The sequence below is a fragment of the Crocodylus siamensis genome, chromosome 3, assembly GCF_052110815.1.
Source record: "Crocodylus siamensis isolate JL-2025a chromosome 3, ASM5211081v1, whole genome shotgun sequence".
NCBI classification, from domain to species: Eukaryota; Metazoa; Chordata; order Crocodylia; family Crocodylidae; genus Crocodylus; species Crocodylus siamensis.
The window spans coordinates 193470634-193498283 of record NC_143397.1 but is presented as its reverse complement, the minus strand read 5'-3'; the positions used below and the strand labels follow the sequence as shown (position 1 = coordinate 193498283).

At 42.0% G+C, this 27650-nt stretch overlaps 1 protein-coding gene across 1 annotated transcript in view; it reads right to left on the bottom strand.

Annotated features, from left to right (window-relative positions):
• RAB2A (RAB2A, member RAS oncogene family) overlaps positions 1 to 27650 on the bottom strand; it is a 75229-nt gene that overhangs the window by 18499 nt on the left and 29080 nt on the right. The window contains exons 3-5 of the mRNA XM_090040038.1: positions 23746 to 23813; positions 10922 to 11004; positions 6652 to 6744 (exon numbers count right to left, since the gene is read on the bottom strand). Of these exons, the coding sequence (XP_089896164.1) occupies positions 6652 to 6744; positions 10922 to 11004; positions 23746 to 23813 (244 nt within the window). The remainder of the gene's footprint in view (positions 1 to 6651; positions 6745 to 10921; positions 11005 to 23745; positions 23814 to 27650) is intronic.

Here is a 27650-nt window from a genome sequence, read left to right as displayed (position 1 = left end):
TCTGGCCTCAGCCAGCGCAGGCATCTGCCTGCATCCCCCTACCAAAGAGCGAATGCAAGTTCCATTCGTTAATGATAGAGGTGCACAGATACATTGGTCCCATATCGGATCGACACCGATATAATGAAAATTGACAGTATCAACAATTGATTTTTTTGGCCTGATAATGTCACTGATAAATGCCCCCATGCATGTGCACAGCTGGACACCGCTTTCCAAGTTGCCAGGCCACATATCAGTTATCATATCAGTATCAACCGATATGGCTCCTTAAAAAAAAAAAAAAAAAAAAAAAAAAAAAAAAAATCGGCCATTGGTATCAGCCCCAAAATCCTCTATTGGTGCACCCCTAGTTAGTGGTGGAACTGATGCAGCTTAGAGAAACCTGCATAGATTATATCAATTCCACCTCAGGCTTTCTGACAGTCTGTACTTGGCCCTTAGCACTGATGGCTAAAAATAGGTGTAATATCTAACCAGAACTTCAGCCTGGTACCTACCTGAAACCCCACATTAATTGTGTCACAATTTATAAGATGCCACATGTGCAAACTATATATGGCATGGTAAAATAGCAAACCAAATGCAAAGATGTTCAACATACAATGTAGCACACATTCATTTGCACGTGCATTTTAAGGTGCATGCCCTCTGACAGACTGCAGTGCTCTTTTTCCACAAGTGCTGAGTGTGTGTGTGGGGCGGGGGCGGGGGGGGGAAGGGGAGGCAATGAGCGGATGATACCTATTAGAATCAGCTATCTTTCCTGGTTAATATGCTATTATCAGTTTAAAAACTTACTGAGTGTAAGTCAATAGATTAAACTTCTGTTTTTTTTAAAGAATAATAAGTTTTGTTTCTTATTTTGTATGTAGTAATCCCACACTGAAAGACAAAGTTTGTGAGTAAACAAAAAGTTACATTGTGTGTGTATGTGCAAGTGTGGGGGGGAGGGGGCACCAGGGAAGAGGAAGATTAAACATAAGCATCTTTCCTGTTTTGTTACTGTCATTGTAAATATGACAAAGTACCCAATAGGCTCTGTCCATTACGTAAGTTTTACAGTTTACAATAAAACAGCAATGAAATAATCCTGAACTATAGTGTTAAGGATCCTTCACAATTTTCAAAGCAATTTTTAAAATTAGCAATACAAAACTGTTAGTAGCATATACCATATTTCCTGAGATGCAAGATGAGGTTCCCCATCCACCCAGTCAGCACGGGGAAAAAGCCCGTGTCTTATATTTGCAAACAAGAAAAATCTCATTAAATTCAACGTCTATCATTAAACTGCTGCCAAAGCAGCATGTGCTCACTAACAGAAACCAACTATGAAGCTGATTAAATGCAGCCAACAGTTAGCAAAACGTGTCCCATACTGGGAAAACATACTGATGGCAAGAGGGCTGCCTGACTCCCCCTCCCACTTGATCTATTTTCCCTGATGTAGCAATGGTAGAGGGACAAATTTAAGGCAAACTTCCAATAATTAGGTTCTATACCTGGAAAATATATAGAAAGCTTATAATTCTTCCATATATAGAATCTAATTATAGGGGAGGTAGTCTTATATTCAGTGTAATCTTATATTGGAGTAAATTTCATAGACATTAGGGCTGGAAGGGACCTCAGAAGATCATCGAGTCTAGCCCCCCACCCAAAGGGCAGGAAGTCAGCTGGGGTCATAGGATGGCAATTCCTCCAAAACCAACCCCCACTATATGCTTTAAGTGAGGAAGCTGTTTTCTTCACTGGAAAAGAAGCACTTCTAGAGACACTGCATGTCACATAGTTACCAAGATGGCTGATACTTGCATCTGCTCAGCAAGCCAATGGGGTAGAATCTTGCGTTAACCCTCTCATACCTGTAGCTCTTGGCTGAACACTGTACCTTGTGTCCAAAGCCACAAGTGAGCTGTTGGCACTATTTTGATGAGGCTTGTGATGTGGAAAATGACACCATTTACACAGCAGTGGTTCTCAACCTGTGATCTGTGGACCCCTGGGGGTCTGCAGACTACTCTAAGGCAGGGGTTTTCAACCTTTTTAAATAAGTATACCCTTGGCAGCGCCCCTTTTAGTAAGTGTGGGGGGGGGGAGGTGGCAAGTGGCCGGATGCAGAGTGGCAGGAAGGAGGTGGCTTTCTGTCCCTCCATACCTCCTGGGACTTTTTGAAGTACCCCCAGGGGTATGCATACCCCTGGTTGACAACTCCTACTCTAAGGGGTCTGTGAAAGATGACCATGATCAAAGGTATATGAATAGCCACACTTAAAATTCAAAGGGGTCTGGCACCTCCATTTAAAATTTGTTAGGGGTCCGCAAAGGAAAAAAAGGTTCAAAACCAGTGATTTACAGTAAAGAAGTAACAGTCTTGAGTTTGCCTTTTGCAAGAGGCTTAATTCTGTTCAACAAAGTCCTCCTGGAGACAGTGTGGCACCACAAGAAAGATTCTGCCACAGTTAAAAGTTCCTGAGGCTACACACTGTTTCCAGGACTTATTCTATGTCACGCAATTGGCCATGACTCCAGAAAAATCCTTTTCCCCCACTCCCTACATTCTATTCTGTCTTCCAAAAATAAGGTGCACATTTTATTAAGGGATGTGATATATGTGAGAAGATGTCCTCACTGGAGAGAAAGAGACTTCAACTGCGCTTTGTGGAATATGCTATTATACCAGTAGAAGGCATTATCTGTATTTCTGACATAAGTACCTGTTCTTCTCTTTTTTCTACCTCAAGTAATTTTCCCAGCTACAAGAACTTTGACAGATAAAAATTACTGTGATTAATACACTGTCATTGTTATATCATTTGCTTTAAAGACTAGAATTCTAAAAAAGTGAAGGTTTGGTTTTTGAGAAAAACCTGTTTTTGATTTAGCAGAAAAATATCTTTCTAAAAAGTTATGCAATCTGTAAAATGAAAATTGTATTTAAACAACTAGAGTTCTAGGGCTTGACATAAATGACTTCAGAATGAAAACTAAGGGATTGCATACTCAGTCCTGTGTTATAGCATGCATATTTTTCAGAATTCCAAACAAATACATTCAAAATGTTCATTATCGCTTAACAGCAAAGAGAAAAAACATCCTCCTCTCCCCTCAGGAAGAGCACTGGGGGTTCCTTTCTAGCTTGGGACAAAGAGAAATAGGAAATAGACAAACTGATATCGTACTAATATCCAATGTACACAAAATGAATGCTTAATTTGCCACAAAATATGCAATTTCCTTCAGTGTCATTATCATCTTACAGCAGTGTAAGAAGTATAACCACTTCAGTTATTTATCAAAATCTCATTTAAGTAAAGCAAGTTCTACTTTTATATCTCATTCATCTTCAACTGTTGCAAGTTTGATTAATTAGCCTTCTTCCTGTAAGCTACACAATTATTTTTTAGATCATATGCAATATGAAACTTTTGGCAAATTTTACAACTACTTTATTTCAGCATATGTTAAAAGTTGAACTGATATGGAAGTTATAGATATAAATACAGACAGCTATAGATATATGTCTCATGATAAAAGTGGCTTGTCTGTCACAAAAATGGCAAAGAGATTGCTACTTCAAACTGCAATGTCTTTGTTGTGATGGCACCCTTTGATAGACTCAAAGCACCCCCAGAAAATGTGCAGAAAACAAATTTTCCATTATTTTTCTGTAGCCAAAAAAACAAATAGAACAATTCTTCTGCTGCTGACTGCTCAGAAAGACCACAACAGGTCAGAATGCACTTAACACTCTAGATTCCTGTTTGAATCTCTAGGTTTATCTTGTGAATTATGTTTGTTGGTAGCACTGTGCAGCACCCTTGAAAGGACTTCATGGTACCCCAGGATGCTGTGCCACTCTGGATGAGAATTACCATCTTAGACCCTCCACTATCCCACAGTGCTCTGGTTTCCCTGCTATGGGAGAGGGTGGGAGGGAGACCAGCTGCCTCTGACAGCTTGACCAGCCTGGAACCATCAGGGAGACTTGCAGGCTGCCCTGCCCCTGCTGCCATCAAGTATCAATGGAGTAAGGCAGCCATGGCAGCAAGGTGGCAGAACCTCTCCTCCCTATCCTAGCAAGTCTTTTCTGCCCAGAAAAGCTTGAATTGCAGTCCTGTTCCCATTGCTGCTATATTGCTACAAGAATGGGGCAATTTGGGAGGGGGTGGCAATGCCCTCCCTTGCCCAGTCACCCCTTGCCAACCTGGGGCATCTTGCAAGCAGCACTTTAAATTTTCTGGTGTGCTAGCAGCTTGGGACCAGGGAGCTGTTTTCTGGTCCGGGACTGCCTGCAAGCCCTCTGAAGTGTCAGCTCTCTGCCCACACTTTAAAAAGAGTCTTTAAAAAAGAGAACTTTAAAAAGAGTCTGGGGCTGGGAAGTGCTCCCCCCAGCTCCTGGCATGCTCTTTCAAGTGCTGAGGGCAGGGGGAGCCAATTAACATGGGGTCCTGTTGTTCCCATGTTTTGAGAACCCCATGGGACTTTTAACATTTGGCTCCCCTCTTTAAAAAAAAAAAGTGCTGCATATTTTTAGTACTACCAAAATAATGTCTAGACGTGGCCTATCTGATCTACAAATGTTACATTTTGCACAAGGTATGATCCTTTTAAAATCTGTGAAGTAAATATGCTGATAAAAAAAAAATAAATCACACAATGTCATTTACTAGAATGCGTTTTGAAGAAACAGTGAAGGAGAAAAAAGGTTTTTTTCCCTCCACAACTTGGAGAAACTAGTATCCAATAAATATACACAAATGTATAAACTGCATGTAGCAGCATGGCCTCCACAGTTCTGCTCCCTCTTCCCCCAAAGGAGGCTGCCAGAAGACCAAGACCCCTCCCCCCCGGTACACATGCAACAGGAAGCACTTCATTTTGAAGCATTTCTAAATAGTTGTTGCTTCTCCCAGGGGTTTTAGGTTTTTTTGGGGAGTGCTTCATAGTGTATATCAGTCTGCTCACCCTCCAAAATGCTTCTAATGTTACGTCTGTTCAGAACTTAATACACACAGTGTAACATTTAGTGTTCCATGTTTTCAGTTTTTATTTAAAAAAAATCCAGGAATTTTTCAGTTTATTTTCCAAACAAAAACTGGGTTGAAATTGGTTTGAAATTGGGCACAGCAGTAAGGGAGGGAGGGAGTAAGGCTCAGACCAGGGAAGGGGCACAGCGCAGCCCGTCAGCTGCTTCTGGGGCTGCAGCAGGGAGCAAAGCAGAGGGAACTGCCAGTGGGTGTGGGGTGGGGGGTACAGCTCTTGCTCCTATGTGCACCCTGGGGGGGCTGCAGGCTGTGGGGTTGTGTCACACCCTTTCCACAGGGCACATGTCCCCAGATTTGCACACAGGACGTGAACAGGCTGCTGCTGCTGGCCTCAACACCGGGTTCTTCCTGGTGCTCTGGGCAGGCAGCAGCCTTCTTTTGTCCAGCATGCAGATCCAGGGGCACATGCCCCCTGGAAGAGGCCAGTGCAGCCCCCCAGCCCTCCCAGGGTGCATATAGCAGCAATAGCCACAACGCCCCTGCCCTGCACCCACTGTCTTACAGTTCCCTCCGTAGCTGGAGTTGGCTGGTCTGAGGGCCACTGCAGCAGGGGCTGGGGTGAGTGGGAACAAGCAGAGCCCCAGGAGGCATGGGGAGCAGCACAGCTTGTCCCCGCTCACCCCAACCCCTGCTGCAGCAGCCCCAGGAGCCGCCAATGCTGGCTGCCTGCAGCTGCTGGGCAGTGCTTCACCCCAAACCTCCTGGGGCACTGTTTATCCCCACTCACCCCAAACCCTGCTGCAGCAGCCCTGGAAGCAGACAACACCACCTGTCTGCACATGGCATGGCTGGTGGGAGTGGTGCACAGCCAAAAATGCAGAAGTGGGGGAAGGGGAGACCCGATCCTGACCTCTCCCACCCCATCGGGGTCAGAGCTAGGAGCCCTGTGCCCCTGGGCAGTGGCTCCAGCCCCATGGGCAAGTGCGGAGCAGCCTGGTGCAGTGCCCGCCATAAGGAGCAGGGCCAGACTCTCCTGCCTGACCCCCCAGCATGGCTCACAGCTCCCAGTGCCTGGGGCAGGGCCACAGCTGCAGGGGTGCAGCTGGGACCCACCTGCCATGGAAGTGACTCCTGCGGCCCCACCTGGAGTCAGAGCTGGAAGCCCTATCCCCCAAGGCAGTGGCTCCAGCCACTCTCCCCACACTCAGGGAACCAGCACTTTTAGCTTTCTGGCACCCCCAGCCATTCCCCACTCATGCCAGTTGATAGGGATTTTACTGTATCTGGTAAAATTGAGTAAACTGAAAAATGGGTATAAATCAGTAAAAACAAGTGTAAAAATCAGTAAAAAGCAAATAACTTAAAAAAAGATCAGGGAATTTATCAGTGAAAAACTGTATAAACTGAAAATGCAGAAACTAAACATATTAAAACCAAATATATAATAGAATATTGTCTTTTTAATTAAAATCCCTGAATTATCTTGATGAAGCATGCATGTACATAGTTAAATCATGTATGATGTTGATTACATTTACATAATTTTTGGAAAATAATTTTTAGTCTTCGATGAACATAAAATATTATCCAAACCACTAAGCAATAAAAATTTAGAACTTAAACTTGCAGGCTTCTGCATTTCATAAAGGATTATTGTTACCTTTTATTTCCAATAAGCATAATGACCATGTTGGAGTTGGAATGCTGGCGAGCATCTTCTAACCAGGTTGTCAAATGGTTGAACGTGTCCCTCCTGATAAGAGCAAGTATGAGCAAAAATGAAAACTAAGAGCTATGCTTCAAAAAGAACCATTTGTCAAATGTTATAACACATGCATTCCTGTCCTTTGTCATCTGCTTTTTGGTAGGTTTTTACATTTAAGTTCACATGGAAGCCAGTACTTGGGAAGTATAAATCAGGTCTCATACAACTGGCAACATCAGACAGAGAATTAAAACCCTTACTTCAAATTAACTGAAAAGTTTTGATTGATTTCAGTGAACTCAAGACTCTCAATTTGAGTAAGTGGTGGAATATGCCTGTAGTACAACACTTTTTGGCATTTGGTTTTGGATTCTGATGCTGATATATGGCTGAGTTTATTATGCAAGATTATAGTAGACAGCAGACAGTGCTATTATTTGTATATTTAACTTAATGAAGAATTCCTGTTTGAATTTTACTATATATTGTAGATTGCTGCTTACTTTTCATTTTGCTATAAAAAGCAGCATTTGTCATCTCTCACACTTCCTTTTCTTAGCTATTCAGTTCATAAAGCTTTTACTGCCAATCTCCCCTCTGCCTGCTGGGATGTTACCAGTTTAAAGGCAAATGAGAGACGGACACTGATCAGGGATATAAGTGAAGCTATCTACAAAGATAATGTCTCAAGTTCAGCTTTGAGGGGTTTTTTGTAGTATCTTATTCTTAAACCTTTGATTGCAGAGAGAATTAGCCTGCAAAGTCCAGGGCTCAGAGTCCTTCCTAGAAGTTAGTGCTTCTCAGCAGCTAGACTTCTAGCTCATAACCAGGGATCCTAGTTTTCCACCAGGAAAAAAGAGCAAAAATCTCTTAAACCCCTGCCCCCCCCCCAAAGCTGTGCTTTTCCATGATAAATAAAATGCATAGGGTCTTACTAAAAGCACAGCAGAAGTGAGAAACACACAGGGTATCAGTACTTTTATTCTCTTCTTGCTGCACTCCCCTCTCCTATCAGCCCAATGCTTTGCCACTAACTGGTGAGAGGCAGAAACATGGTATTTGCCTCCTGTCAATAAGAAGTGAGGCATGAGGCCAATGGGGCCCAACTAACAATCAGCGGTGGGGAGAGGACAAAAGACAAATTCTGTGGTTTTCCGCAGGAAACAGATTTCAAGGATCTCTGCTCATTACTCAGTAAGATCAGCTCTCACAACTGAAAGATGTCTGCTGGTAACAGGGATAGGGAACAGGCAGACAAACAGCAACGAACAGGGAAATAAGACACTGTAGGTTGTTGACTTAATTTTAAAATGAGCAAGTTTGTTACCATGCAAGTCTAAAATTTCATTACCACAAACCGTTTTTTGATTTCATGGGACACCAAACAGATTTCAAGCAATACCACTTCATTAAGAACAAACAAAGTCTTTGCATGTAATAAGAATCTTTCTAAATATCCTAAAATTAAAATCACATTCATATAGTGGATAAACAGTACTATAACAAAGATCATTCTATAACAGTACTACAGTGCAGTCTCTCTCAACTTGTGGGTTGTGAGCCAAATGTGCGTTGCAAGAATATATGAAAGGGTTGTGGACAAACTGTAAAAATGGATCAAACTTTAAAAATTAATTCCCTTTTAAAGAAGCGTGGGAAACTGTGGCTTTTTCCTTGCAAGCTGTCAAAGTTCCAGCCTGCAAGGGGCTGCTTGGGGTCCCCCAGGCTCCACAGACATCCCCTGCCCACCCCCAATCATGCCCCACATACTGGAGGGCTGGGGTTCGGGAGTGAGGGGCACTGGGTTGGGACTGGCCATTGATGTTTACAAACAGATCCTGGTACAAAAAACGTTGAGAAAAAAGGTCCGCTGCTATAGTGGAAACCATTTTTCTAATCCCCCATTTTCAGGTGATCCGTCTTCCTGAAACATTCACATTTTAGGCAAGGTCGATTTCTCCTTAAAAAGAAATATATTTTAGAATCTTGACAAAAAAAAGTTTCCACTACTTATGGTGTAAGGCTTCTGGCAGACATTACGTGGATCATGCAATTAATACATTAATTGTGCAATAAATGCTAATGTACCACACATTCAATCAATTTATCTTGCAATAAAAAATGAGAACCTAGCCATAAAGATATTCCACATTTAAAGGAACATCTTTGTGATTGGTTTGTATGGTGCTTTAATTTGAATGTATAGCATGTTAAAACTGCACTGCAAAGCCCAATGTTGTGAGCAGGGACTAATAGCAAGCTGTATAATGCGACTGTAAAAGCCCAGGTGTGCAATGGGAACTTAGAAGTTTCATCTCAGATACCCAAAATTACACATCCTGTCAGGCCACGTCTTGAATGTGCGCCACTGCTCATTTAAATTAATGCCTGCCAGGGGCCTATGTGACAAATCTTCTGGTGACTCTTCTCTTCTTGAATTGAGACTCTTCTCATACAAAGACATTTTACACACAGATCTCTTCTGTTATAAAAATATATACATTTTTGAGCGCGATTCTACAGTTGGGATTCAAGGATGAAACCTATCACAGAAAAGGACTCCTTGAAGTGTTTTTGAAAGTTCTGATGAAACTGGTTTTGCTTCATTAAGAGTATGACCCCTTGGAAAGACATCGCAACTGTGTATTTTTGATGTTGGGAGTTTATAAAGTGTGAACAATGTACAGGAAAGAGTGCACCCTGAAACTGTGAATATGCAACAGTCTGGAATTCATAGATGTTGTACAGTACAAAGAATAGTCTACTGCACACTGCAGTTGGTATTTTTTATCCCTCTCCCTCTTTCCCCCCTCCATATCTATAGCCTGTTCCCAATATGACACAGTCCTTAGTTACATAACAAACTCATTCTCAAGCAATTTGATACTTTATTTTTTTTTATATAAAATAAAAAATGTATCAAATTGCTTGAGAATGAATATTCTCTCTCTGGCCTCCAATGAGTTTTACAAATTATAGAAATTAGATATGCTATTTGCTTATGCATTGCAAGCCAAATCAGGAAAAAGGACTTTTCCATGTTTTTCCCCCTTATTTTTTATTTAAAAAGAAAAATATGCTTGGAACTCTCTATTTAAAAAGCCAATACAATTGCATGGTTAAGTACTAAGTTAAAAAGTGCCAGAATTCAGTTGGAAAGCAGACCCATAATGCTGATCCCTCCCTGCCTGTTTCCAACATGACAGAGTCATTAGTTACATAACAAGAAACTCATTCTCAAGCAATTTGATATATTTTTTCTACTATCATAGGGCAGTTTTACACATGTTCAAGGGATTGGGGGACAGGGGGTCTTTAATTAGAGCAGCTGAGAACTGCTCCAATTAAAGCGTCACAGCGTCTCATGTATCAGTGTCTCTGTTTCAAAATGGCAGTGGGGGTGCTTGAGCCAAAGCTTGTTTAACAAGCTTTAGTTCAAGCACCCCTACCACCATTTTGAAGTGCGGGGATGCTGATACATAAGACACGAAGGCTGGGGGGAGCATGATAATTACCATGCTACAGCAGACTTAATTAATCAAGTCTGCTCTAAGGCATTAGTTCATCTACAGGCACCCTCAGGTAAAAGTGTTGCACTATGTAATACAAAACACCACTGAACTACTATGGGTTTGCTATCAGTCTGGGTCCAGGAATGCCATAAAAAAACCCAGAAATCTCATATAAAAGCACACATATGCAATCTAAGATACTATGCAATGAAGTAATGTCAGTTTGTCAACAACTATGTCAGCAAAGTATGGGGTTGAGTTATCTGCTGAATGGGAATCAAGTAAAGCGTTGCCAGTGTTCAAATGGAAGCTACAGAACAAGTGGTAAAAACATCATTCTTTTGTCATAATATCTATTATGAATTCTTGTTTAAAGTATGCACTCAAAAATAAACTGGACATTAATAACAAAGCAATGAATTAGAATATTTAACAATTCAGATGTATGCAAGATTATGAAAAGTATCTGTTTACTGAGGGGAAAAAAAATGAATGTTAAGGACCACGTGGTCTATGGTTTCGCATGCACCTTTAATCAAGCAATTTAATCCAGGTAGCACACGCTTAAAACTCATTAACACACACTTCACCTAGTTTTTCTATGAGTTGATTTACTTACTGATCTTAGGAATGCTCCTATAGAAAAAAAAAACCCCTACACTGAAGTTTGAAATCTCTATAATATTTCAGACGTCCTATATCAAGTTTCTCACCTTGTAATGTCATACACTAGTAACGCCCCTGCTGCCCCTCTGTAGTATGACCTTGTGATGGAACGGAAGGACTCCTGCCCTGCCTGTAGGAAAACAAAGTTATTTCATTTATTGAAATTATTCTTTTTGAAGAGACATGAAAACTTACTACTTGTATAGAGGTTGTTTGGAGGTAAAGGGGACTGAAGAAAGGAAATCTCACTACTTCTGGCAAAAGGGGGCACATAAGATGACTACAGCATAGTGCCATTAAAAAAAAAAAAAAAAAAGAAAAAAAAAAGTCAGGAACAAGACCTCTAAACCTTTTTTGGCAATCCCTGACAACCCAATTTACTGAATGGCTTCACAATACATGAATCATTATTAGAGCACAGAATGGACTCCTAGCAACTAAGCTCTGAAGACAAATTTGAAAGGAAGCAAATAACCCAGAGCTTCACATTTGAATTCAATAACCCGCTCCCTGGGGCAGCTGTTGACACTAGAATAAATAAAGCCCATTGTAAATAAATGATGAATGACATCTTTACGCCCACCATCTGCTGGTGTAAAGGTTGTTGGAAGGCCAAGGATGAAGATTTTATCCGTTATATCATAAACTGCAGCCAGCTTTCAACAGTCTTCAAATGGAATTCTTTCAGTAATCATTTTATTATGAAAAACAGAAAATGGTTCTGAATTCAATTTTATATAATTCTGCTCTACAGTGAATCAATTTCCTCTGTACTTGATGTATGCTTCTTGTCAAATGGCAACAGGATATAAAAGTCATCTTCATACCCACTGGTGAAACAAACTCCACAGATCCTGTATACATAGGCAATTTATTTTTTGTTGGAAAAAACAAAATCTGTTAAAAATCTCTCAGCAAGGATGTGTTCCACTGATTCATGTTCACGGTCACATCAAAAGACACATCAGTTTGTTCTTTCCCTTTTCTTTACTCAACCCAAAATATTCCTAACTCCTTGGAAATGTTGCCACGCAGGTCTTGAAACAAAAAAAGTCTCAGTATTAGTTCTACTAAAAAATACCCATTTCTGCATTTATAACAGTGCAGAACAACAGACCTAATGATAAATCATACAGTGAATAAGAGCAACATTTATATAACAAAGCAGCTCAACAGACAGAAGTACAGGCCCAACTAATATGCAGTTCTTCAAAAATATAAAGAGGCAGACCCTCACCTCTCTTTCCTCACTTACTGGGAGAAGTGCTCACCATCATCTGACAACCATGGTACTAAGTACTAAGATGCAAAACGTTCATTCCAACACAAAGCTATATACTACTTGCATGATTTTTAGCAACATCAGAAGATGCCACTTAGCAGGATCAGAAGATGCTAACACTTAGAGAGAGGATCCTCTAGGGAGATTGTTACTTGCACAATATATAAGATTATAAAGGATTTTTAGAAATGAAACCAGAAAAAAAATTAAAGAGGTAGTACCTAATCCAGAAAAAGGTTTCAAGCAAGCCTGAATATTGTGCAGGGAATTTTGTCTCATTCTATATGAAAACAAGTTTTATTCCAAGGAAATCCTTCTTGAATCCAGGAGAAGAATTCACTAGGAGGAGTAACTTAACCCATGTCTCCTTTTTCAAAGAGTAGCAGAATGATACATGCTTTGCCATACTGCATACAGTTTAAACAAAAAAACCCAAAAAAACAAAAAAAAAAGCTTTATGACCTTTTGGAATAACTTACAGTATCTTAAAATTTCAAGAACCATATTATGACCTACTTAAAGTTAAAGGAATGCAGGTGTGCATGTATACACACACAATCAATGTAAACATTATAATTGGTAAATACTTGTTTGGCATAATGACGACACACCAAATTCTAGGTCATCGCCCGGTGCTAAATGAACCCAACACCACCTTCCAAATACTGTAAAAAAGTAAGAAGAAAGTTGTGTATGCTAAAGAGCAGATGTAGCCTTACATCTCAATGTTGAAAACTCATAACTGCACAAAAAAATAAGTGTTTGCATAAGGGGTAATAATGGAGTAAATAGATCTCCAATACACTCAGAGTAAAACACAAGAAAGACATGTACTCCCAACAGAAGAGTTAGTATTGCCAGATTACTGGAGCTATTGAGCTAACATATGCTAGCCTGAACAAGTTTGGGTATTTCTACAAACTACACTAAGACTCCCCATTTGTCCCAATGATAAATTCCACTGAGCTTCCTTTCACCACAAATAGCAGACCATTTGTCATGCCTGGGGTGACCCACAATTTGACCACAGGCTCTATATACATATATGATTCTATGCATGTCCTGTGCATGGATTTTTGATTGAAAAAGAATTGAAGTTTTCGGTGTCCCCATGAGGAAATGTTTTTGGTTTTGTTTTGTTTTTTTAACCACAACTTTTGGGATGGGGAGGGGGGAAGCCATAAAGTCATTATTTTGCCATTTGTAGCATGTATTAAGTAAATGTACAGTCCTCATGTATTAAGTAAATGTACAGCCCACTTTGTAGCACTTGTCTGAGTGCTACTATTAGCATTTCAATCAAGCATGCCCTCAGATATACAGTCACAATTCTCCACATCATGGCAGTATCTAAATAAAACACAATTAATAAAAGAGTTTCCATATAGGAGACCTTAAATGCAAGTTTAACATGTCATTGGCTCTCTGCTATTTATTCGATTAAAATTTGTCTATAAAACTAGAAAATAGAAATTATTTTTATTACAAAAATATAGAGTGTAATACTATACTGCAAAAACAAATTAACAGTCAACAGAATACATTTCAAAAGGAGATCACCATGCCAGGAAAATGCAAAAATGTATCAAATATGCTCTAGATATTTTAAGAAAATAATTTTGCATGTTAACCCCTTGTTCATCTAACACACACTAAAATGTCCTGAAATCACGAGGGAAAAAACAAAGGGGAGGGGGTTGACATTCATGATCAGCCATAAAATAAGCTTTAAATTCTCCCAATAACCTTAAACACATTATTTCATACCTTTATTAAAAAATCATGTTACTGCTTTGCAAGTCTGGTCTAGAGGGATCAATTAGAATTTAGCTACTCATGCTGCCAAGAGTGACATTTATTAAGGTAGCAACATGGGAGCTCAATATAAAATTAAAACTAGATTATTTTCTTATGTATGGAATAGATGTAAAAAGTGGCTGCAGCAGACCTCTAACCCTTGTAAACTGAAGTATTTAGTTTCTTCATAGTATGTATTTTTGAGCCAACTATTTACAATGAAGTATTATCAATATATGCCAAAAACTGTAGGAAAACCACAGGTTGAAAGAATGATTAAAGCCTTATTTATAACCAGAATTGAATCAAGCTAGTCAAATCAAGGCAAACCCTTATGCTCATAAATATGAAACAGGCCTCACCTGTGAAACCATGAGAGCCAAAAAATATCAGTGTTAAAAATATAGCAAGCCTTTAACAAAAACCAAAGGGTATGTCTACACCATCTTAGTACCGTGTCAGGAAGTGCTTCAGTCATGTACACCATGCCAATGCCACACCTGATGCAGAAATAATGTAGCTACCTTAGTGCAAAAATGTACTAGTGAGTGGCCAGTACTGCACTAATGCAGCAACACTCTTCTGAGCAGCACAGTGTGCCGCACCGGGGTGCTTCTGAACCTCTACTGAAGTAGCGCAGACAAGACTGCACTCAGGTGGATGTCCTCTACCTCACACATTCTAGAAACCTGGCTTGAAGAGATCAGTCTTCAGGAATACGTGGCCATAGTCATTTCAATGATAACTCAAAGACTAGCTTTTCTTCTCAGAGCCAGAACAGGTGCCAGTTCTGATGTAAACAGCACGACCAACCCCAAAGCACAAAAATCCCAGGCCAGATCATTAATAAAAGAATGAAAAATTAAGTTGGGTTCAACCTGCTTCAGCTGCTGACTACTACTTAAACTTACTGAAATCACTATATATGAAATAATGAATATTGTTGAGACCCAAGCTCCTATAAAGCTCTCACTGTTATCTGCAGTATTAATTTTAGCTTTCTTTTAGGTTATGAAATCTATGAAGGGTCAAAAGAAGTAATTTCCTCTCTTCTCTTACCTAAAGTCATAATTTAAGTAGAGGCTTGGTTTATTTTTATTGTTGACAGACAGAGGAACAATGAATAGTAAAAATTACAGAATATCTTAAGTATGAGTAAAGAAAGTTTTTAAACAATAGTAATGTTCAGTCAGTCATAGCCACAACGATAAAGGCTCTCAAGATAGTTTTGTACAGCAATGGGAAATATAGACCACATTTCTGTTGTTAACACTCCTAGTTCAGATGTTGGTCCTTGAACACAAGTTGCATGGTGGGTGTACAACCTGAAGTGGCAAACCTAATATTAGCCTTATAGCTGTGGATATGGTGAAGGTTTGTCCAATCCAGGGGTGGGCAACTGTTTTGGGTGGAGGGCTGCTTACTGAGTTAGGGCAAGCTGCTGAGGGCTGCATGGGTAGTCCCACCCCTTGACAGGTGCCCCACCCCTTGGTTGCCATCTTGGGACCAGAAGTCCCACCCCTACCTCCCGACCTTTGCCACCTGAAGTCCCTCCCCTTTGCCCCGGAAGTACTCCTTCAGCAAGAGGTTTTGCCATCTCGGAACCAGAAAAATACCAAATTATATTCTAAAAAGCAAACATCTACAACATTCATTAATTTGATTTAAAAAAATCTTCTGTATAGTGTTCATAGAGGTGATCGCACAATAGCTTAAAATGAAGTCTTACTCTTGTAAACTGTGGGGGGATGGGTATAGGTTTGTGGGGGGCTGTGGGTGTGTGGGTATGTGACGGAGAATGTGGAGGTGGATAGGTGTGGGTGAGGGAGCATGTGGACGTGTGTGGATATGGGTTTGTGGGGGGATGCGTGTGCAGGGAGGGTGGCCAGGCTGTGTGAGTGACAGTGCAAGGGGTTGCACGGGTGCATGTGTATGGTGGGGGATGCTCATGGGGCTTGCCCTATGACCACACACACGCAGCGTGCACTTGCCTCACTACACACATGCGCACACACATGCACACACACGCAGTGTGCTTGCCTCACTACATGCGTGCGCACACACGCACACAGTGTGCTTGCCTCATTGTCTTTCTCTCTCTCCCCCTCCTTCAATGCACACACAGACACCCACCCACCCTTCCCGGACCTGGGGTACTGGTGCACCCCTGCTCCTATGGTCCAGTGATGCAGCTGGGGCCACGTGGTGCTGGAGCAGTTGCATGTAGGGAAAGCAGCCGCAGGCAGACACTTCCGGATGGGGGGGGAGGGCTAGTGGTGGAGCGTGGCCCGGCTGGCTTTTCTCCCGACTCTTGCTGCCTTCCCCTGGGTCCTGTCATCTTTGACAGAGAGCCCGCAGCAGATGCACACTAATTTTCTAAACTTTGTAGGTGCCCTGCAGGCTGGATAGAATGGTCTGGTGGGCTGGATCTGCCCGCAAGCCATATTTTGCCTGCCCCTGGGTCTAATCCCATCCCCCGAGCTAAATTTTCCCACTGTCCAGCTATTAGCTTCACTTTTCCCTAACCACTAAAACCTGTAAAGCAGAACTACACTAAAAACTTCCCAGGCCAGAAAATTTAGCCACAATCCTGCAGGTGCCCAGGTTCAAAAGTGAATCAAACAGTAATTCAATGGGGCAATGGGCCTCAAGCTACAGAGTGCTGCATATATGCTGGTGATCTAAATGACTGCCAAAACAAGCTAGAAGTTCCATAAAAGATCTCAATTATACGGACATCTATATAGATACATAAGTCTACACATCAGACACACATACACAGGAGAGGCCAGCCAGGGTCAGCTGACTCTTCACCCATTCCAATATAAACCCCTGACCCAGAAGAGGAAGCGTCTGGGCAACAAGGCTGACCCTTGCAGGCTGCTGCACCTTTGGCTCTCCAACAGATCCTCCAGATCTGAGTTAGACTCAGCCTAACTCCTTGGCTCCCTGACCCAACTCTGTTTTGTCTCCTGATTACATGATCTGGCTAGCCTCCTGACCCTCTGGATCTAACTCAGTTCCCCAGACAGGCCTCCTGCTTCTCTACACTCAGATTCTGCACACTCCAGTCAGATCTTGGCTGCTTCTCCTGACCCTGGGGGACCCACAGACCTGGCCACTCACAGCCCAGCAAGACAGGAAGTGAAAGAAAGGAGACACAGGACACAACTAGTTTGCAAGTAAAAACAAAAAAAACCAAAACCAAAAAATCTTAAAATGAAATATATTGTTAACTTCCAAGTGAGAAGTACCTCATGGACAAGAAAAAATAATCAACAAATGAAGAGATATGATGACCAAAAGATCTTCACTCAGTTATGACCAGACTGATTACCAAACTAGAATAAAACTGAATATTAGAAATTCAGCATGTCTTTTTAAAGCTTGGAAGAGGGTTTCTTTCCTGCTTATTTTGCATTCCAGGCTACTAGAATATGTTATTTTGGTTTTTTTTTAAAAAAATCAAGTGCATTTGGTACTGCCAAAAGTCATCATAGGGAAAACTGTCCCTCAACATGTACTCTACCAAGAAGCATCTTAACTAGTAATAAGTGCTGGACCTCCCTACAAAGACTACAACTTCTTATCAGAGTAGATGGCTTTGGATTCCTCAACTTTACATACCATCATGGGGGCAATGACAACCAGGCAGCACAGCTGTTTAAACTCATGGGTTGCATAGCCCTGAACCATCTCCAGCTAGAAATAAAATTGGTTATCCTTTTAGTCACTGTCAGTGTGCAGCACTTGTACTACTAACAACTCCTTAAAAAGTATGAATTGTGTCAGCCAAAAATATTTGTGCATTGCATCTACAAAATTTAATAACCACAGCTCTTCCTGCACATTAATGCCTCTCTCTACCTATTGCAGGTAATCCTAACATTTGGCTAGACTGGACTGGGAAAGAGATTCTAGCCCTTTCAGTTTCTTGAAAGTGATGCCTAGCTTCTCTTGCAGCTTTAAACAAAAGGTTAAATCTAAACAGCAATCTATCCTTTAGACGACCTAATCGGCGACCTAGTGATCGATGGGAAGCTGGGTGACAGTGACCACGAGCTGATCACCTTCACCATCCGCCGTAAAGCTGGCAAGTCAGTCAGCAACACAGAAGTCCTTGACTTCAGAAAAGCCGACTTTGACAAGCTCAAGAGGCTTGTCGGTCAGGCCCTCAGGGACCACGACCCCAGGGAGATGGGAGTTCAAGAAGAGTGGTTGCTTCTCAAGGAAGCGATCCTCAATGCACAAGCTAAATCTATTCCAACACGGAGGAAAGGCAGCAAGAAGGCACAGCAGCTCTCCTGGCTCTCCAGGGACCTAGCAGACCTCCTGCGGCTAAAAAGGAAAGCCTACAAAGGATGGAGGACGGGATTCACCTCCAAGGAGGATTATTCTGCGCTGGTCCGGTCCTGCAGGGAGCAAACCAGGAAAGCCAAGGCTGCAACTGAACTCCAACTAGCTTCAAGCATCAAGGACAACAAAGTCCTTTTTCAGGTATGTGGGGAGCTGGAGGAAAAGCAAGGGCAATGTTGGACCCCTGCTAAACCAGATGGGACAACTCACAACTGACGCCCAGGAAAAAGCCAACTTATTAAATAGGTACTTTGCGTCAGTCTTTCATCAGTCACATGGGATGCCCATGCCTGCTATGGGACAGGGAGATCCGGGTGAGGGGGATCCCCTACCCTCCATCAATGCTGACCTTGTGAAGGAACACCTTGAGAAGCTGGATACCTTCAAGTCAGCCGGCCCTGACAATCTGCTCCTTCAAGGAGCTGGCCAGCGTCATAGCCCAGCCCCTGGCACGGACCTTTGAAAACTCCTGGCGCTCTGGTGTAGTGCCCGAAGACTGGAAGAAGGCCAATGTGGTGCCTATCTTCAAGAAAGGGAGGAGAGTGGATCCGGCTAACTACAGGCCCATTAGCCTGACTTTTATCCTGGGGAAGATCTTAGAAAAGTTTATTAAGGAGGCCATCCTTGAGGGACTGGCCCAGGATAACATCCTAAGGGATAGCCAGCACGGGTTTGTTGCGGGTAGGTCTTGTTTGACCAATCTCATTTCCTTCTATGACCAGGTGACCTATCACCTGGACCAGGGAGATGAGATTGATGTCATATATCTTGACTTCAAAAAAGCTTTTGATCTGGTATCCCATGATCACCTCTTGGCAAAACTGGCCAGTTGTGGCCTTGGCTCCACCACTATCCGCTGGCTGGGAAATTGGCTCCGTGGTCAGACCCAGAGGGTTGTGATTGATGGCAGTCACTCGTCGTGGTGCCCTGTGACCAGTGGGGTCCCTCAAGGCTCTGTCCTTGGACCCATACTGTTCAACATCTTCATTAATGATGTGGACATTGGAGTCAGAAGCGGACTGGCCAAGTTCGCCGATGACACCAAACTTTGGGGCAAAGCATCCACACCAGAAGATAGGCGGGTGATCCAGGCTGACCTGGACAGGCTCAGCAAATGGGCAGACGAGAACCTGATGGTGTTTAACACTGAAAAATGCAAGGTTCTCCACCTTGGGAGGAAAAACCTGCAGCTTCCTTATAGGCTCAGCAGTGCTACATTGGATAGCACTACAGAAGAAAGACTTGAGGGTCATCATTGGCCACAAGATGAACATGAGCCTGCAATGCGATGCTGCGGCTAGTAAAGCAACCAAAACGCTGGCTTGCGTCCATAGATGCTTCTCGAGCAAATCCCGGGACGTCATTCTCCCCTTGTACTCGGCCTTGGTGAGGCCGCAGCTGGAGTACTGCGTCCAGTTTTGGGCTCCACAATTCAAAAAGGATGTGGAGAAGCTTGAGAGAGTCCAGAAGAGAGCCACGTGCATGATCAGGTCAGGAAAACAGATCTTACGATGACAGGCTGAGAGCCACGGGACTCTTTAGCCTGGAAAAGCGCAGGCTAGGGGTGATCTGATGGCCACCTATAAGTTTATCAAGGGTGACCACCAGGATCTGGGGGAACGTTTGTTCAGCAGAGCGCCCCAAGGAATTACTAGGTCGAACAGTCACAAACTCCTGCAAGACCGTTTCAGGCTGGACATAAGGAAGAATTTCTTTACTGTCCGAGCCCCCAAGGTCTGGAACAGTCTGCTATCAGAGGTGGTTCAGGCACCTACATTGAACACCTTCAAGAGTAAAATGGATGCTTATCTTGCTGGGATCCTATGTCCCCAGCTGACTTCCTGCCCTTTGGGCAGGGGGCTGGACTCGATCTCCCGAGGTCCCTTCCAGCCCTCATGTCTATGAAATCTATGAAGTCTTAATTAAGCCCCAAAGTCTGTGTTACTTCAGACCCAGCAGAACTGCATTCATCTCCTAGGTAAACTCTGAGATTACTAGTTACAGTACTGCTACAGACTATACATTTGATGAACAAATGCAACAAGGATTCCATAATCCTTGAGATCAAGGCCAATTATTCATTCAACCAATGGAAAAATTCTAGCTAGTCATCGCAAAGATTCTTCTTTGAACCTCTGTTTAAGAGTAAACAGCAGAAAATATACAGAGGATGCTCTGGACCCTTTTTCCAATTCTTTAAAATAAGCATAATGAAATTAGATAAATTCTGCTCAGTAGGCACCAATTTAAACCACGTTTTCCGAAAGCTCTTATGTTTGTTTGTTCTGGGAAAAACTTAATTGTAGAAGTAATTTTTCTATAAAATAAAATTATTTATATCTATAAAATAAGATTATTTTTAAACCTAGTGTGTACTAAATGGGACCCACATAAGTATGAAAAGCTTTGGTTCCGCAGAGCACTAACACATGTTCAAGACGACTGTTACAGCAGTGGAAATCCAAAACATGCCCAAAAACTGAATACTGCAACAAACATGATAAGCCTGATGATCACAGAAAAAAAAAACTGTACAACAGAACAACAGCAACAGAAATTACTAAAAGCAATTCTGGAGACATAGGAAGCTTTCCCAAAAAATATTCAAGATTGTGGACAGACATGCATTTGTAGCAATACAGGACCAGGACCAGGACCAGGCTTGCAGACTGCTTCAGCTGCAACTGGGCTGGCAACCCCATTGCCGACCAGTCACAGGCTGGTGGCACCCCACTTGGCAAGCACTCAGTGACTGCTTTGGGGATGAGGAGGGAGTAGAGCAGTGCAAGATGCTGGGAGACAGAGATGCCCTATAACACTATGGTGAACAGGACTCATGTTACACATGGTGCCACAATACAGAGTGTCGTGCTACAGAAAAGTTCCCATCTTATTGAGGGCACATTTCTGTATCACTTTTTGTAGTGCCTCTTGCCATTTTTGTAGTGATACAAAAGTAACAACTGCCTATGCTCTAAATAAGTTTACTCAATCTTTGCCTCCACCCCCTTTTGGCCAACTGTCCTCCCCCCACCCCTACCATCTCTCTCTCTTTCCCTTGTTCTACTTTTTTTCTTTCTTTCTTTTTTTAAAGAAAGGTATCTTCAATTATTTCTATTTACCAAGTCATCATTATTCTATAAAATAAACAAGTTAAATAGCCCTATTTGTTAAATCATTCGTGTTGTATATAATATGTGCCTTAAATATATTCTAAGACCTTTTGTATAAGGAATATCTTTAAGAAATGCTTGGATGTTTATCTTGCTGGGGTGATCTGACCCTAGCTTACTTCCTGCCCCATGGGCGGCTGGGACCTGATGATCTTGCAAAATCCCTTCCAGCCCTAATGTCTATAAAATCTATTAAATTGTTCTGAATGTAAGGAGTGGATAATACACAGTGGAAGAGTAAGGTCAGATGGTTACACCAGAGACCTTTCAGGAGAAGCACTAATTGCGCTTTCATTCAAGCAATTTGCAATCAAGACTCTTCTCTGATACTAACTATACAATGAACTGAAATACTGTATCTGACTAGTTTAAGACAGCAATTATAAAGTCTTGATAATAAGTGTCCTTGTGTTCATATAAATATTTGCTTCCACTTATTCTCCACAATCCACCAATGGGTGGACATTAAACCAATAATTTATAGGGAAAGCCTCAAATAGCGCTAGGTCAATTAATTAAGGGCATGTATGGATGCATATGACCAGGGTATAAATAGTCCATGTATTTACAGGTTTCTCTTGTTTTATACTGTACTTGCGTTCCTGGAAAACAGCACATTACTTGAATTCGCATAAAGGGAACACACTTTACAATGTAACAAACAGGGATATGTTCCAAGACCTTGACTGTACTGACCCCCTAGACCCATTTCTACCACTCTGACAAGACAATTTTGGTACTCACCTACAGCAGACAGTACACACAAACACAGGGTGGTGGTGAACGTTTAGTTGGTGTGAAGAGAGAGAGGGTGGTGAAGGCTTCGTTGATGGACCAGGGAAAGGGGTAGAAGATAAGCTAGTGGGACATTTATAAGCCATAAAGGGGATGGCAACTACAGAAACATGTCGCAGACAATGAACACAGAACCACACAGGAGACTATATTTTGGTTGCGTCACTCCCACAATGCACTGCACAAAGCAGCTGACTGCAGGCTTCCACCACACCAATTGCATAAGAGTGACTTTACCTCACGTATAATGAATTTTTGGTATAAAAAGGGTTATTGCATAAGAGCGAATTCGCACATACAGAACCCACATAAAGCAAGGGAAACTCGAAGTTCAGTTCCAACTAGGTTGAAATCACCACAGAAGTTTATCTACCTTTATATATTAAGTATTTGTCAGCATTTGACAGCCAAACAAATTCAGACATACCTATTAATTATATTAAAAAGCAAATAAGTAAAATAAATAAATAAAAAACCAAAAAAACAAACCTTGAAACTATTTCTACATAGTCACCAGACCCAAAAAAATTTTTCATACCATTGGTATCTATCAAATATTCTGCAGCCCTTACCAATACCCTGCAATACTCCAAAGCGTTCTGTGAAAATTGTTTAAGAGGTTTTGTTCTACATAAGAGGCAACAGTGTCAGTGGCTGGCACACAGCAACGATATGGGTGTCTTTAGTATAGTGCAGCATGGAAAGTACGGATATCGGTAGTCACTGAATAACCAGAGTGGAGCATGGGATACAAAATGTATTTGACTTTTTTCCTAACAAATCTGCTCTTGAAATGAACATACCACACTACACCCACCCCACAGATTAGTATATTTTTCTCTGGCTTGATAGATTTTATGAGTCTGTGCTGGCCACACCCGTCTTGATGTTTTGTTTACCATTTGTCATCCTGCTTAGCATGCAGAACTCTTCAATATGCTGCTGTGAAGAAAAAAAAAGATACAACTCCTCCTTTCCTTTCCATTCCAGATCCAAATAAGCCATCTCTACAGAATTTTTAATCTACTGAAAAATAATAAAATAATAAAAATAATAATTTTTTTTCCATGCTACAAATGCCAAAACTATTAGGTCAAAATGGGTTTCTCTTCCAGAAAGACCTGGCAAAAATAAAGCAGAGGGCAGTGTACATGTTCACCATATATAATCTGCTTTTGTTAGTCTATATTGCACAAGCTTTCATGGGCTGAACCTCATTTCATCAGATGCTGTGAAAGGATGTTCAACATGCTATGGCTAAGGAGGAGAGATAAATTAGAACATAAAAAGGGAAGGGAAGGGGAAAGAGTTCAGGAAATCTCAAGTTATGGTGCTAACAATAGAAACCTGCACAATTTTAAGAGTATATTCTTAAAAAAAAAGAAAAACTTAAAAGAAACCTGAGTCAGTATTTATAGAAACTAAAATGAAAATGCATATATATAGACCACATTTTTATTATACTTACCGTATCCCATATCTGAAGTTTAATCTGTTTGCCATCAATAGTTATCATTCGAGCACCAAATTCTACACCTGAATATTTAAACAAAAAAAGTTGCATCAGTACTGCACAAGTTGGCAACTCCTACAAATGTAAAAGCAAAGCAGATGTGGGTTGTGGGAGTTGTATCTAACCCATTATACTTCAGTTACTTTCTAACTGTCTTGAATGTACATTTTGTTTTGTATAAAAGTCTTCCAAAATACTTAAGTGTTTGTTTCCCTAACTGTGGAGGGAGAAAGTAGGTCTGTTTGTTGGGTAACAAAGGAAATTAGATAGACATACAAGCCTATTCTTGTTTGCTCTCTACAACTAGTGGTACTAGTAGGCTACAGTCAATATTCATTATTCTTCCTTAAAAAAAATACTGGATTTACTTGAATCCAAAACAAGGGATTTTTCCCCATTAAAAAGTCCCCCATCTTAAATTTGAGTACAGGGGAGGAGGGGGGCGGGAGGCAGCCCAACGTGGGCTTGGCACTGAAGGTAGTCATTGCCCACCCCACTGCCTCTGTGCCTGCTACTGCCACTTACCCTCCCACCTGTGGCCCAGGGAACAGAACACATGCTGACACCAGCCCCCACCCCCAGATCTGGGGTCAGGGCGGGAGTTGGTGCCGCAACTGCTGCTGCATGGCAGAGGTTGGAGCCAGCATGTACTCTGTGCCCCAGGGCCAGACTGGGGGCAGATGAAGTTAAGACAACCTTCCAACAATTAGATTCTATGTATGGAAAATTATAACAAAATGTAAACATTTTATATATATCACATCCTTATACACACATATATATCATACAATTATTGTGGAGGTTCTCAAATTCAAAGTTATCTTGGATTCAGGTAAACACGGCTGGTTCATACATGTTTCATATAAGGAAGGCTTAATTAGTAAATAAGTAAGAGTTCAAATTCTCATTTTCTATATTTTGAATATAGCGAAAAGAATAATTGATGACACCACTATAAAAAGTATTGCAACAAACAAGGAACTGGAAAATTTCTTACTTGCAAATAATATGTTCTTTGCTAGCACATTTAGTCAGATGAGTTTCTTCTTATACACAACTGAACAGCACAAGCAGTCAAGTCAAACTACAGATATTTTGTGTACCAGTTAAGGTGACTCTAAGCTCCCATTAATTTCCTCAACTGTAAATGCTAGGTACTTCAAAAAAAAAAGAATACAAGCTGTGTTGTTCAAGACAAATATTTCATACGGGTGCACTGACAGAGATTATTTGGCCCAATACCAATGGCCAACTTTTAAGGAGCCATATTGGCTGATACTGATCCGATATGCAGCTGGGAGACCAGCGCTGTGCTGGTAAATTACGTGTGAGGGAAGGAAAGGGTGGGAGGCAGATCTAGGACCCTGCGGTAAGGGAGGGAAAGGGGTTGCTCAGGGCACAGGAAGGAGCCACAAGTGGCTTGTCCGGTGGGCACGGGGGCAGCTCCTGCCCTGCACTCACCCCAGGAGGGCATGGAGGGTGTGTGCCCCCATATCCGTGTGGGTTGGGGCAGGCTGCCACTGTGGTCTGGGCTGCACTCTGGACAGGTGGCAGCAGCAATGAGAGCAGGGCTATGTGGCAGAGGGGAGCTGCAGCCACCCCTAAATTCACCTTAGCACCCACATAGCCCCCTCCCAGCACTGCCACTATGTGCCCCAAGCACAGCTCAGCCTGACCCAGTCCCTGCTGGGAAAAGCTTAGTGCAGCCCCGGCCCCAGCAGCATCACGCCCTGCCCCACTCTGAGCAGATCCAGGGGGAAATACCCCCATGCCACCCCAGTGTGCATGCAGGGTAGGAGCCCATCCTCCACCCAAGCTGCTCATGGTTCTGTCCCATGCCCACCCCACATAAGCAATACCTGCCCCAGCCCCACTCCCTCCCTCACCCCGGGGGCCTCAATCTGCAAGCCCCCACACACACCTCTTCTCTCCCCCCATCCCTTCCCCCACACCAGACTTACCAGCCAGATGCTGGTCTCCAAGCTACCAGGCTGAGCTCCTGGCCCCATGCATGCTGTGGCTGTGCACATGCTTGGGGTATTTATCGGCCAGACTATCAGCCGCAACTGGCAAAAAAAAGCCAATTTCTGATACTTTCAATTTTCCCTATAAACCGGTGATGATCCAATATGGGACCGACGTACTTGTGTACCTCTAATATTTCAAATAAAATTAATTCTGAGAGAAACAAAAGCATTTGAGGTTAGAATGCAGTTCCAATATTTATCAATCAGGAGTAAGTAAGTTCTGGTAGTTGCACAGAACTTACTGTATAAAAGAAAATACCATTCAACAGGTGCAAAAGGTTGATTTTGCCCACTGGAGAAATACCATTTACTTGTTAGAAAGTGGCCATAGATAAGAAGGTAGTTAAATCCGTCTAAATCATAAAATGAGGAGGAAAAGAAAGAGTGCAGTGCGAAGAGACATATCCTTTATCCTCCTTCAACCATGGGATGATAGTACTTCTGGGTGGTTGAAAGGACTGATAGAAGCCTTCTGAATTAGCATTCACAACACTGATGTTTCCTCAACTTGATTTCAAAAGGAGATTGTCTAACTCAGGGCATACATACAGTACTGACAGCAAATGTGCACATGCACACTGAACATGAAATTAATATTATCCTGAGCTTTGCGTCAATATAGTTTGTCCATATGAGGCAAATCATTTGGAGCTGAAAGAACTAAACATCTATCTGGTAAGTAAATTTTCTAATATCTTGGTATCTGGAAATATTCTGCTTCAGAATACTAAGGCTTTGGGAACAGATGCATAAGATAGGCAATCAAGTGTACACAGTATGTGCCCTATATCCCTTCCTCCCTATATCCCTTCCCCCAGTCTGACTGGTGCAGTCTTGCATACATTTTGTAAATGTTTAATGTACTTAGTGTGTCCTGGCTGTAAAGGGTACTAAGACTGCCTTTAGAGCTCAATTCCTTGTCCCCACAACTTTGAGACCAAAATTAGTCCAGTTCCCAAATGGTGACACATGAAAACTAAGTTAAAGAACAGAGTATGTATGGAAAGTAATAAGCACACATTTCTAATCAGATGGATGGATTGACGTCTCAAGTCCTTTCTCCACTGCCTGGTTGCAGCTGAGAACCGGGTGCGGGTGAACCTACTGAGGCTGAAACCAGACAAGACAATTGAGTAATGGTGGTGAGCAGACCACTTGATAGGATTCCTAGTCCCATCCATCCCCCCACCCCGATCATTTATGGGGTACACCTTTCTTTTGTCACTCAGGTTCACAGCTTTGGGGTGCTCCTGGACCCTGTACTGCACCTCCATCTTTGGGTGGCGATGGTACCTAGAACTGCATTTCATTTAAACCACTTGGTGAGAAGGTTGCAAACCTATCTTTTAGATTAATTTCTAGCCATAATCTTTATATTTTTGTTACTTCAAGGCTAAACTATTGCAATGCACTCTACGTGGGGCTGCCTTTGATGACGTCAGAGCTACAGCTGGTACAGAACACAGTGCCATAGCTTTTGACAAGAGTAAGTTACCAGGAGCAGTTTTTCAGAGTCTGCACTGACATCAAACTGTTATCCAAGCGCAATTCAAGATGCTAGTTTTGACCAGTAAGGCCCTAGATGGGGCTGGGCCCTACATACCTTAAACCAAACAACTCCCCCCCACAAAACACCTTCTCCCTTATGCCCTCTTACAATCCCTAAGGTCAGCAAAGAACAATCTCCTCCTATTATGATCAGCAGGAATTTGGGTTTTCCGTTTCCCACAGACAAACTGAGAAAACCACGGATTCCCTGTTTTTAAAATCAGAGAAAACGCAGATTTCCCTTTTTAGCAGAGAAATCCGCAGATTCTCTGCTTTTGCAAAGAG